Source organism: Anabas testudineus, chromosome 1 (assembly GCF_900324465.2).
Source record: "Anabas testudineus chromosome 1, fAnaTes1.2, whole genome shotgun sequence".
Classification (NCBI taxonomy): Eukaryota; Metazoa; Chordata; class Actinopteri; order Anabantiformes; family Anabantidae; genus Anabas; species Anabas testudineus.
The window spans coordinates 20,365,101-20,377,225 of record NC_046610.1 but is presented as its reverse complement, the minus strand read 5'-3'; the positions used below and the strand labels follow the sequence as shown (position 1 = coordinate 20,377,225).

The 12,125-nt window shown below is 42.0% G+C and overlaps 2 protein-coding genes across 2 annotated transcripts; both read right to left on the bottom strand.

Moving 5' to 3' along the window:
• Positions 1 to 279: 279 nt before the first annotated feature.
• Positions 280 to 2,584, bottom strand: LOC113161861 (keratin, type I cytoskeletal 50 kDa-like). Its single transcript, XM_026359675.1, has 7 exons — positions 1,986 to 2,584; positions 1,732 to 1,814; positions 1,477 to 1,633; positions 1,220 to 1,381; positions 989 to 1,114; positions 656 to 873; positions 280 to 522 (listed from the first exon to the last, which is right to left on the bottom strand). The coding sequence occupies exons 1-7, from the start codon at positions 2,505 to 2,507 to the stop codon at positions 408 to 410; spliced, it is 1,383 nt and encodes a 460-aa protein (XP_026215460.1). The 5' UTR covers positions 2,508 to 2,584; the 3' UTR covers positions 280 to 407.
• Positions 2,585 to 7,028: 4,444 nt separating this feature from the next.
• Positions 7,029 to 11,624, bottom strand: LOC113161862 (keratin, type I cytoskeletal 19-like). The gene is made up of 9 exons (XM_026359676.1): positions 10,962 to 11,624; positions 10,616 to 10,744; positions 9,936 to 10,018; positions 9,550 to 9,706; positions 9,235 to 9,396; positions 9,013 to 9,138; positions 8,649 to 8,875; positions 8,449 to 8,558; positions 7,029 to 8,315 (listed from the first exon to the last, which is right to left on the bottom strand). Exons 1-9 carry the CDS (start codon positions 11,232 to 11,234, stop codon positions 8,209 to 8,211), a joined length of 1,374 nt encoding a protein of 457 aa, XP_026215461.1. The 5' UTR covers positions 11,235 to 11,624; the 3' UTR covers positions 7,029 to 8,208.
• Between the last annotated feature and the right edge of the window lie 501 nt (positions 11,625 to 12,125).

Here is a 12,125-nt window from a genome sequence, read left to right as displayed (position 1 = left end):
CATTTTCTGATTTTTCCAGCTGGCTATCTAGAATATGTTTATCTTTTATGACTTTATCATTTATATCCAGTTTTTATTCTGGCTGTCAAAAGTGATACTTATGCTATTGCGATTCTGTTCTGAGCAGGTTTTATTGATACTGTACATATCAATAAATTATATCTCAGAGCTGCCAAATACTAAATAACCTCTGTGAGGATGATGATCAAATGTGTAAATTCATGGCCAATCTTGTAATATTAACATGATTTAAAATAAAACAGACAAAATAAGACAAAATAGTAGTCAGCAAACTCAGAGCCTTTTATTGCATTGACATGGGTAAACGTTGGAAGTTTTGGATTTAGATGTTGAGCTTGTGGCTGTCAAATGTTGCCCCTTGTGCTGCATATGCTGTCTGAGACAGATTATTTAGTGGTGGTAGTTTGGGACACCACCTTGCCGTCCTTCACTTCCTCTGTGATCACTACCACCTTGGATTTCTGCACTGATGACAGTTTTGATGATTCATCACTTGCAAAGCTGTGAAAGCAGAGAGTGCAGTGCTTGCGTTAAACCCATTGCCATGATGAAAGGACATAATTGTTGTTTGCAGATACTACATACATATCGTAAAGCACTATTTCTTCCTTCTATCCGCTATTGCCTCTCTTACCTGCCCTGTCCGTCCAGGAGCCTCCTGTATTCTGCGATCTCCATTTCCAGCCGTGTCTTAATGTCAAGCAGAATTTGGTACTCTTGGTGCTGGCGTTCCATGTCAGCACGTAGATGCATCAATTGCTCTTCCAGACCCGTCACCTGCATCTGGAGGCCTTGGAGTTTCATAGAATACCTTGCCTCTGTGTCAGCCAAAGTGCCTTCCAGGGATGCTTTCTGGATGAAGGAGAGGGGAAGACAGACAGAGAAAAACACTCAATATACTGAATGCTTCTGTGGCTGGCATAACTAAAGGATCATTATCATCATTATCATCATCATTATCATTTACCATGCTAAGTTGCGATTGTAGCTCGATCTCCAGGCCCTGCAGTGTGCGACGGATCTCAGTGATCTCTGTCTTCGATGTTTGTAGACCTTCTGTGCTGGCTGCCACCTCCTTGCTCAGCGTCTCTGTCTGCAGTAGGAAAACATCATAGTCAAGCATAACCACACATCTAAGCAAGGACTGAGAATTTACATACTCTAAAATAATATCACCAGGGTTGTGGCCCAGTCATACCTTTGTCTGGAACCATTTTTCAACGTCTTTCTGGGTTTTGGCAGCCTGGTGCTCATACTGTTCACGGATTTCAGCTATAACGCTGTTCAGGTCTTGCTGTGGTGTCGCGTCTACCTCCACGTTGATCTGTCCACTCATCTGGTTCCTCATGGCTGCAATTTCCTGTTGAACAGTTTGTTAAAAGGCAGAAGTTTGAGGAGTCGATTCACAAGACTGTATTCCTCATAAAAGACAGACTTAGATTCCTTTCTACCTACCTCCTCATGATTCTTCTTAAGGTAGATCAGCTCCTCCTTGAGACCTTCTATCTGCATCTCCAGGTCTGATCTGGCCAGTGTCAGCTCATCCAAAAGTCTCTTTAGACCCGCGATATCTGCTTCCACTGACTGGCGCATGGCTAGCTCATTTTCATACCTGTGAGGCAGCAGGGGATCACACAGTGTAAATCTTTTCTATTTTGATTTTAAAAATGCATGCCTTAATCCTTGTAGGTTTCTCATCCTCATACTTACTTTACTCTGAAGTCATCTGCTGCCAGTTTGGCATTGTCAATGGCAAGATAGATTCCTCCATTTACACCGGTGGCATCCTGGATCTATGTAAATCAGATGTGTTTAATGTCACATAATTAGTACAACCCTCCCTCCAAATGCAAACTCTGTAAAAACAGATGAATCAAATGCATCATAGCTGAGACTTCATTTATGTTCCAGTGTACTGCAATATAAGTTTCAGAGTATTAGGATTTAGAAGTGATGAGACATACCTTTCCCTGCAGGTCAGCAATTGTGGCCTCATAAGCAGAATAGTCACGAGCAGTAGGGGAGGTCTTACTCTCCAAGAACTGGCGGATCTTGAGCTCGATGTCAGCGTTGGCCTTCTCAAGGTTACGCACTTTCTCCAGGTAGGAGGCCAGGCGGTCATTCAGGTTCTGCATGGTGGCTTTCTCATTGGTCCCAACTTGGAAGTCATCACCTGCACCACCTCCCATGCCAAAACCATAGCCGCCACCTGCACCACCTCCCATACCCAAACCAAAACCGCCACCTGCACCACCTCCCATACCCAAACCAAAACCGCCACCTGCACCACCTCCGGAGCGGAAACTACTGGAGGAAATGGAGATTTTTGCTCCATGGCCACCTGCGCCACCATGCACACTTGAAGCATATGATCTTCGCACTGATCCTCCACCGGCTCCACTAAGGCTGCCAAAACCTCTGCCTCCACTTCCAGCTCCAAAGGAGCGCCCAGAATAGGAGGACATGCTGCTGATTCCCAAAGACATCGTGATGACTGCACTGGGGGGTCTGCTTAGCCTTGAGAGAAGGAGATGGACTGAGATGCACAACTCTGCCTCTGTCTCCTTTTTATCCTGCACAGACTGCTGCTACTGCTGATGCTTCTGGGATGGGTGAGGGCGTGTAGGGCTAGGAGGGGAGGAGCAATCCCCAAAAAGGATGCTCTGTTCCACCCATCTCTCTCTCACACACACACACACACACACACACACTTCAGGTACAATTTGTTGAATCCATTCTAAGCTCACAACTACCTTCTAACTTCATACAAATCATAATGGCTTCATTATTCTGATGAACCTTTATTCCCATGCACAACATTAATGTGATGACCACATGGCATCCATGGGAATATTTGTCTTTTAGTTTTGCAGAACACACTTTAAACGGTGCCACGCCCGGCACTGTAAGCCTCAGTTTAGTTACTCAGGGAAATCCAGTAGTTTTTAAATTTTCAAATGCATGAGTTCGTAATAAAGGTGAGCCATAAGTGTTGAATGAGACTGTCATGCTGTACTGGCCAAACTTGTTACGTTACTAAGGCAAACAGCAAAGTAAACACTGTCACTATATATCACTATGATAGACTTTTTTGTTTTTGTTTGTTTTAGTTGTTTTAGTGCAGTTCTACTTTTGTTCTTCATAGTTTCAGAAATGTTTCACATCTTTTGGCTTTTGTACACTCACTCACTCAACAATAGCCTGCAGGGTTACCAGTTAGAAGCAGTTTTTATAGACACGCATGATGTCAGTTGATACCTTAACTTGTCTCATTCAAGACAGGGCATGGAGCTGCTGGAAAGCTCACCTGTATGTTTTTGAGTAGTCTTGGCATTGTACTTTGGCATGTGCATCAAGTTCAAACACGAACACACTTTTTCTTTTTAGCTTCTTTCCATTACACTGCAGTATTTCTTTTATGCCTTTGCTCTACTGTCTCACATCCAGCATGAGGAAAGTTAAACTTAACAAAGACTTAGTTGTTATACCTCAAATGACTGTTACAGACTGTGCACACATACGGTTTGCAGTAACATAAACCAGATGTTTCTTTTTACTGCTGCTTTTAATTTTGAGGTTGCAAACGCATCTCATGCATGTGCCAAATGCATATAAATTATATTCATGAGAGTGTTTTTCTAAAGAATATGACAGTGGCTTCGTAACCTCAGTATTATATCGGTGAAGATAGTTTTTGTATCACTGGACCAACACACCATCCTCTTGTATGCACATACTGTAATGTACTGCATTATAAGCACAAATCTATGCTCTTTCTATTGTTGCCTTTCAACAGCATAGAAGTGTACTGTAGATAAAAGGTTAAATATGAAGTCAGTAAAAGTAAAAAAGCCCTCTCTTTTATAGATAAGTAATGTGTGTATGTTCACAGTTTTATGTTGTGCAATAAGACATTCCTGTAATAGAATAATAATAGGTTGTGGCACCGGTGGTAGTGTCAAACAAAATATTTTTTCATTAATGTACGTTCTGGTTGAGTTAGTTTATCTAAAGTGCAGTCTCTACTGCAAGTTAGTTTCTGCCACTGTTAGTGTTCAAATTAATTGAGCAATTGTCAATAACATGTTAATGTGGAAACTTCAAACACAGCAGCACTGTGAGAAACTTTACTGTGAGTTAAATGAGAACATACAGGTCCTTTATAAGGCTGATGACAGTATAAAGGATTTAATTATCATTGTCTTTTTTAAAAGAAGAGATTTTATAGTAATTAGTAGCTGTCAGAAATGATACATGACCGAACCAGTTTTTCTCAGGCTGCAGGCAAAGGTTGTATCAGTCCAAATACGACTGCTGTGCAATAATCATACAACACCAATTCATAGCAAATGTAATCTCATGGCACTAATGTATGCACTAAGGTCAAGACATTACAAAAGTATAAAGAAGAACCCAGCAAATGCCCCTTGAGCAAGTATTAGACGACAATAGAGAGGAAGAAACCTCCAGCAGAACCAGGCTCAGGATGGGCAGCCATCTGTCTCGACTGGTTGGAGTGACTGGAGAATGGAGGGTTAGGGTTAGAGAGAGAGAGAACAGCTTCAAGATGCAACAGGCACACACAGAGCAGGCTGGGAGGGCCAGTAACTGTGCACTGGAAACAAGCAGTTCCAGAGCCATGGGTAGGTACAAAGGGAGAGAAATGATGAAGGACTGCACAACTAGAGGGAGAAGACACAATATGAGTGACATGCACTGGTGGCAGGTCTATAGTAAGTATAGAGCAGCATGATTAGGAGATGGTTCGGGGGCAACTGAGCCGAGCTAAATGTAATTCAAAAGAAATGTTTCAGCCAAAGATAATAAAGTTGGAGATTTGGTTTCTAGATAAAGTTGAGCTACAAACATTAAAAACTTATGCCACTCCACTGGCTTTTTGCAGCTGCCCACATCAGATTCAAAGCTCTAACCGTTGCCTACAGAGTGGTCAACTCAACAGCACCTGTCTACCTGATCTACCTCATCAACATCTACAAACCTCCAGCCCACTGCACTCTGCCAAAGAACGTCTGTTGATACCTTGAGCACACAGCAAAAGATTGCAAGCAAATCTCTTTATCTCAGTGGTTCCACGATGGTGGAATGAGCTGCAAAAGTCTACACACTCAGCAGCCTTACTACCAATATACTTAAATATGCTGAAAACAGAACTAAGTCGCTATCAAAGCAAATGAGTCAATGAAAATGTAATGTAGTTAGGTGAATTGGTGACTCTACATGTCAGCCCTGTGATAGACTGGCTAACTATGGCAGGACACCACAAAGGAAGCTGCTGCTTACTAAAAAGAACATTGCTGCACACCCGAAGTTTGCACACTGACACTCCACAGCAGTATTGGCTGGATGTTTATAAAGAACACACAGCACTACATTTGGCATAAAAAGGTCACTGTATATCATCAAGAAAACATCATCCCAATCATAAGGTATGGTGGAGGAAACATCATGATTTGGGCCTGCTTTGCAGCATCATGGCTTGGCCAGCTTGCAGTGATTGAGGTGAAGATAAATTTCCAAGTGCATCTAAAAATTCTTCTGAATTATGTGAGAATGTGGGTATGTCAGCTGAAACTCTGTAGAAGTTGAGTGATGCCACACCTTTCCACTGAGCTTGTTCAAATGGGTTTTGGGTTGGGTTTTCCGTATAATTTATCTTTTTTTTTTTTTTCATTTATTCTCTGTAAGGTCTTAAACCTTACACTGTAAAGTGCCTTGAGATTACTTGTGTTGTGATTTGGCACTATACAAATAAAACTGAATTGAATTGAATTGAATTGAATTGAATTGAATTGAATTGAATTGAATTGAATTGAATTGAATTGAATTGAATTGAATTTTATTGACAGCTACAGGAATTGTGTGGTTGAGGTTAACCAGTAATTAATTCACATATTTTTCATATGCTTTTTCTACTAGCACTGTGAGCTTTTTATGTTTGTTCTCAATAAAGACACAAAAGATCAGAATTGTATTTGTATTACTATTGTAGGCACACTCTTCTGCTTTGGCATGAAAGAAGTTGTGGTTTCATGTGCTTTGAGTGATTATTTGTGATGGTATGTGTGGCTGTAATTAGGAAAGGTGTGACTGTGGTTACTGTGTGAAGCAGATGTGTCAGTATGAATGAGGTATTATATGTGGTTTTAATGACACACTCCTGCAAACCTTTGTTGGTTTCATTCATTAAAAGAAATACTCAACTGTTAACAAACGTTAGAATACATTTTTACAGTTTTCATAATACATAACAGCTTCAAACACAAAACTCAATCATCTTTATAAAAACCATATCCATTCAAACCTCACTGCAGGCATTAATTGATTTGTGCCTCTGTGAACCACAGCCTACTGTGCAATGCATATGGAGTGAGTAAGAGTTCAACTTGCACAACTTTGGCCAATAACCATATCAATAAGTCTTTTTGACACTTTTACTATGTCACATACCCCAGCCACCTTGCATCTAAATGCGAATTAATTCTCAGTGTGCAAAAGGCCCATTCAAGACTTGGTACGAAGAGCTTGCTGTGAAAACAAGAACAGTATGTTCGCAATGTGCTGTGACACGAGAAATATCCTAGAAGGTTTTCAACTGGGTGTGTCTCTTTTACATGAGCCAACATAAAATAATATCTTACTCTCTATCTCATGTATGAGCAGGGGTCAAGGCTGTGATGACTCACTGCAGAATTAGGAGGTTTCAACACTGTTCTCCTGCTTTTACTTTTTTCATTTGAACTCTGTTTCAGGCCCAGACTAGTTTCTGCAGCGTCTGAATAAGGCCTGCAGGTATGGCCACACCCTTTTCAACAAGGGATCGTTCATGCAGCACCTGTGGTGTTCAGAGGCTCTGAGAGGTCAGGAAAAGTACAGAAAATTCTGGACTCAGGACTCAATAGAGTTTATTATTCACCTTTTTCTGTCATTAAAAATCTATTTAAGCAGTAACAATTAGATGAATTGTCTTTTCAGTAATGTGTGTCAGCTTAGATTAACTAAGGAAGAGCCCATGTGTGCAGTTAAACACTGAACTGCAGTCAGCCGAGGGAAAAAAACCTACATTTCCTCTGGTGATGCATCGAGACGCACCATGCACCAACAAAAAGCATACATGAATCTGGCTGTCTTTGCCTAAACTTGACCTTGCTCTCCTGCACAAAGCTGCTGAAACAGCATTAATCACATTAACACAGTCTGAATGAGAGCAGATCTCAAGTCTCCACTTGATTCCACTCCACCCAAATGAAGACGCCTTCGGTGACTCATGGTTGACCTGCAGACCTCCTCAAACCAAATCTTAGAACACAAAGAAGTCTTTCATGACGTTTGCGTGCATCTCTGGGCAAAATGTTTTGTTCAAATCTCATCCAGTGTTTCCTTTTTCTACTTAGTTAAAAATGGCATCAAAGTTGTGCATTCATTGTGTATAGACATGTAAGCAAGTTAAAATAATCATAATAATCATGTTTAAATGTCTCTTGTGCTGCAACAATGTGTTTCCAATTAAAAAATGTCAGAGGAGCAAAACTCAGTTGCACAACAACCAGCAGCACCTCTGGAGAAAAGACAAAAGGTGACACCTGGTGGTCATGTACGTGACTTGAACCTAAGTTACTACATGGGACCTGTTAGGAAGTTTATCTGTATTATATTGTTACAATTTTTGCCACAATATCCAATCAGGAAAGGCTTTGAGTTCACATAAAAAAAAAAAGAAACATTTGAATATACTTTTCATATTTTTTTCTGTGACCTAAAACTGAATTGAATTTTGACTCTATGTTATTTGTGCAAGCAGTGATATTTATTAGCAACAAAGTAACGTCTATAATTGCCTGATGTCAATGGAAAGTCTGTTTTTAAATACATAATCCACCTTTATGATTTGTAATATACATGTACGATCAACAATACAAATTTTCATCCGTCTGCTTTATATAATATTTTGATCTCATTCATACAGGTGCGAGCGTTCACTTGCTTGCTGCCACTTTGCCGTACAATACAAAGAAAACAAAGAAATCCCACTTAGAGAAAAAAGTGTTAACTTGATTTTGCAGATCAGACCGACTTGATTCTAGTTAGGTATTAATTCAGAACATGACTGGAGTAACTGGTCAGAACATGTAAATGAAGGTTTAGTTGCAGCAGGAGTGATCAGGGGTGTTACTGAATGTCCTCCACTTTGATGTCAACACTGCTGGCCACCACCACACCGTCAACAATCTCCTCTGTGATGACCTTCACTCGTCTCTCAATATGGGGTTTATACTCTGCAGACACAGAAGTAACAAAAGTAAAACATCGCAGTCCCGGGGCCTTGAGGACAACATGATGTTCCAAGGTCACAGAGTTGGTTTAGAGAATCAGGACTTTGAGGGGTTTTGTGTTGACTGGGATTCTTACCTTCTACTTCTTCTACTTCTTCTACTTGTTCCACTTGTTCCACTTGTTCCAATTGTTCCACTTGTTCCACTTGTTCCACGGTTTGCAGTGTTTGACTGATCACCACAGTCCTATGGGGAGAGCGAACATTATTTAAAATGACATTTAATTGCTGATAAATGCCGATGTACAGCTTTTAAATTAAACATGTATCCTCTCACTTTTTCTGTTCATATTCTCCTCCCAGCAGCCTCCTGTACTCTGCAATCTCCTGTTCCAGCCTCATCTTGATGTCCAGCAGCTGGTTGTACTCAGCCTGCTGTTGCTCGATTGAGGTTCTCAGCTGATACAGCTCTGTCTCCAGCAGGATGATGGTCACCTGCAGCTGGCTGAGCCGAGCGCAGTACCGACCGCTTATCTCCTCAATACTCTGCTCCATGTACTGAGTCTGTCGGACACAAAAGTAGGAAAATTTTGACTTTTTACTTTAGTACATCCGCAAAACAAATGGGATGTAAGAATGATTGGCAGCCTCTACACAGTCAAAGTATGCTTTCACTTTGTGTCTTTTCATCTGTAACCTACCTGACTCTGTTCACTTTGCAGACTTATCTCCACACTGTGGTAGGTGTTCTTCAGGTCTGACAGCTCCTTTTGATGTGTGTTCACCTCTGTTTTCTGAGTAATGACTTGTTTCTGGAGAGTGGCCACCTTTTCACACACAGACACACAAACGTTGCGTTTGCTAATCTTTTAATATTCATTCTCAGCCATCTTGGACATTTCCGGCACCTTTAGCCCACCCACCTTAGACTGGAACCATTTCTCAACCTCCTGCTTCTTCTTCTGGACCAGAGACTCATACTGCTCCCTCATTTCTTGCAGGACCTGTGTCAGATCAACAGACTCTGCACTGTCCACCTCTACATTCACAGAGCCAGTCTGCTGGTTCCTAAGCTCATGCATTTCCTGCAACATGAAAAAAGAAGGACAATGAAAATTTCAGTCTCCTACTTCCTGCAAGGGTGTGCTGAGTGTTTTGGTTGCTATCACCAACAGATGGCGTCGTTGCACAATGTATCACGAAGCCCAGGTACATGCACCTGCTGCAGTGTTCCTCACCTTCTCATGGCTGCGCTTCATTTTAGCCAATTCTTCTTTCATATCTTCTATCTGCATTTCCAGTTCACTACGGTTAAGAGTCATTTGGTCCCGGACAGCACGGAGACTCGCCACCTCAGCCTCCACCACCATACACGCCGTCATCTCTACCTCATATCTACAGAGGAGAAGTCAGAGTGGAAAATGTTGATCTTTGTTTATTGTACATCCTCATTATGCTTTGTTCAAATTGTAGTGAAACAACATTGTATGTATACATTTAGTATCAGTCTATCCAAACTATTTTAAAACACTGCTCTACACAGCTACAGACTACTAAAAAACACGTTCATGTTTATGCTGAGGACATTTTTGCTGCATGTATAATGTACAAAATGTGAACCTACTTCGTTCTGAAGTCTTCATAAGCCAGGTGAGCATTTTCGAGCTGCAGGAAGATTCTTTGATGGTTTTTGAATTCCTCCGTTATCTAAAAAGTGGGAAGAAGAAAAGAAAACAGTTTGTAATAGGTATTCATGTTTTTTAAAATATGAATACTAAATGCATATTTGCAAAACCTAATATCTAATATTTCGTTGGACCGGCTTTAGCTTTGATTAATACACAGATTTACTGTGGCACAACATTTATTCATGTCCAGAGTTGCATTAATGTTTCGCAAATATCTTGTATTGATGATGGGACAGTCTTCTACCAAACATTCCTAATGGGGTTAAGGTCTGGACTCCCTGAACCACTCTGTCACAATTTGAGCCCAATGAATCCTGACATTGTCATCTTGGAATATGTCTGTGTCATCAGGGAAGAAAAATGGAAAAGATGGAATAACCTGGTCATTCAGTATATTCAGGTCAGCTGACCTCATTCTTTGGACACACAACGTTTCTGAACCTGGACCTGAACAACTGCAGCAGCCCCAGATCATAGCACTGCCCCCACAGGCTTGTACAATAGGAACTATGCCAGCGGGAGGCTCTTATCTATTTGTTAAATCCAGGTGGTGATGTTTGTTTGTTTGTTTGTTTGTTTGTTTGTTTGTTTGTTTGCAGACGGATACGTGAGTTACCTGAGCTCGGAGTTCACTGATGGTGTTGAAGTAGCGAGTGAAATCTTTGGAGTCTGGAGACGCTTTCTTCTCACAAAACTCCCTGATCTGCAGCTCCAGCTTCCTGTTGCCGCTCTCCAGGGCGCGCACCTGCACACACAAGCAGGGAGAAAGGCATCTATGAGCCGCTTCGGGTCTGGCTCATAACCTGAGTGCAGTAACGGTGTTGATTCACTTTATTTCTTACTTCTGCAAACTAGATTTGAAGTAAGGCGTCAGTGTGTGTGTGTGTGTGTGTGTGTGTGTGTGTGTGTTTTAGTGTGCGCGCTGCCAGTGCGCAGCAGCGTTGGGCATCATCATGGCTTACCTTGTCCAGGTAGGAGGACAGGCGGTCATTGAGATTCTGCATGGTCAGCTTTTCGTCGGTGATCAGTGACCCGGAGGAGAAGACCGACTCCGAGATGCGGCACCCGTAACCTCCCGAGCCCCCGTACATGCTGGGTGCGCGGTTCAGGCCGACGATGGAGACCAGGCTCTGACCGTTTCCGCCCGACTGCATCTCGGATTTCAGGCTGCTGCTGACGCTGGAGATGCTCCTGGAGCTGTAGCTGCTGGTCTGGCGGAAGACAGACACAGGCATGGCGGCAGGTGTCTGTGGAGGTGGAGGCTGTCTTACAGGTGGTGCAGTCTACGAGGAGTGCGTCTGCCGGAGACAGCGGGGCACTTTATAAGAGAGATGCAACAGCATCGGACCCAATTTCACAACAATGTGTGGTATGCAGATAATAGTTTTTGGTGTTTTGTTTGTTTTAACATAATGGGTGTGTAAAGTAGGATCGCTTCTGAGGAACACAGGTTGAATGTCTCGTTGGACAGCTTGACGATTGGCTGAAATCCAGCAAAGCAAATTGTTTTTTCCCATACTGTCATTAATTCTGACTCAGCTGGAGCAGGGAGGTCAAAACATCACCAGAGGTACAAATGAAAACATGTTTGAGGTCTTTAAGGTCATTGAGGAATATTTTGACACAATGTGGAACAGTGCTGGGACTTCTTGGCAGCACTTGCATCCGCTTGATCTTCTCTGTGTTCACTGTATAAGTAGGAAGTATATAAGAAATAATAAGCTGTAGTGTGGTTTGCACAGTATGTTGTAGCTGCCAACAGCAGTGCACTGCTTCCCTGTCCACAAGCACCCTGCATCTGCACCAACAACCGTGAATAGGAGTTTTTTGCTGCGCTGTGATGCACTCAACCATCATCACTGTCATCATCTGCATGTTGTATGATGTTCATCATGGGTCGCGTTTACAGAAGCCTAATGCAGTGTGGACCAAATCTGAACTTTCCACAGCATCAGTTCAGTGTTTTCAATCTCGCTTCCTGTCTTTTGAATCAGTCACTCAGTTCAATTGATGCCCAGAGAAATCAGTCAGAAAGTACATCGCATGAACCTAAAGCGAGGACATAGTACTTCGCCTTGAAGTGTTTATACTTCAGTTTTTATCTGATGTAGTTGTGTCACATCCAG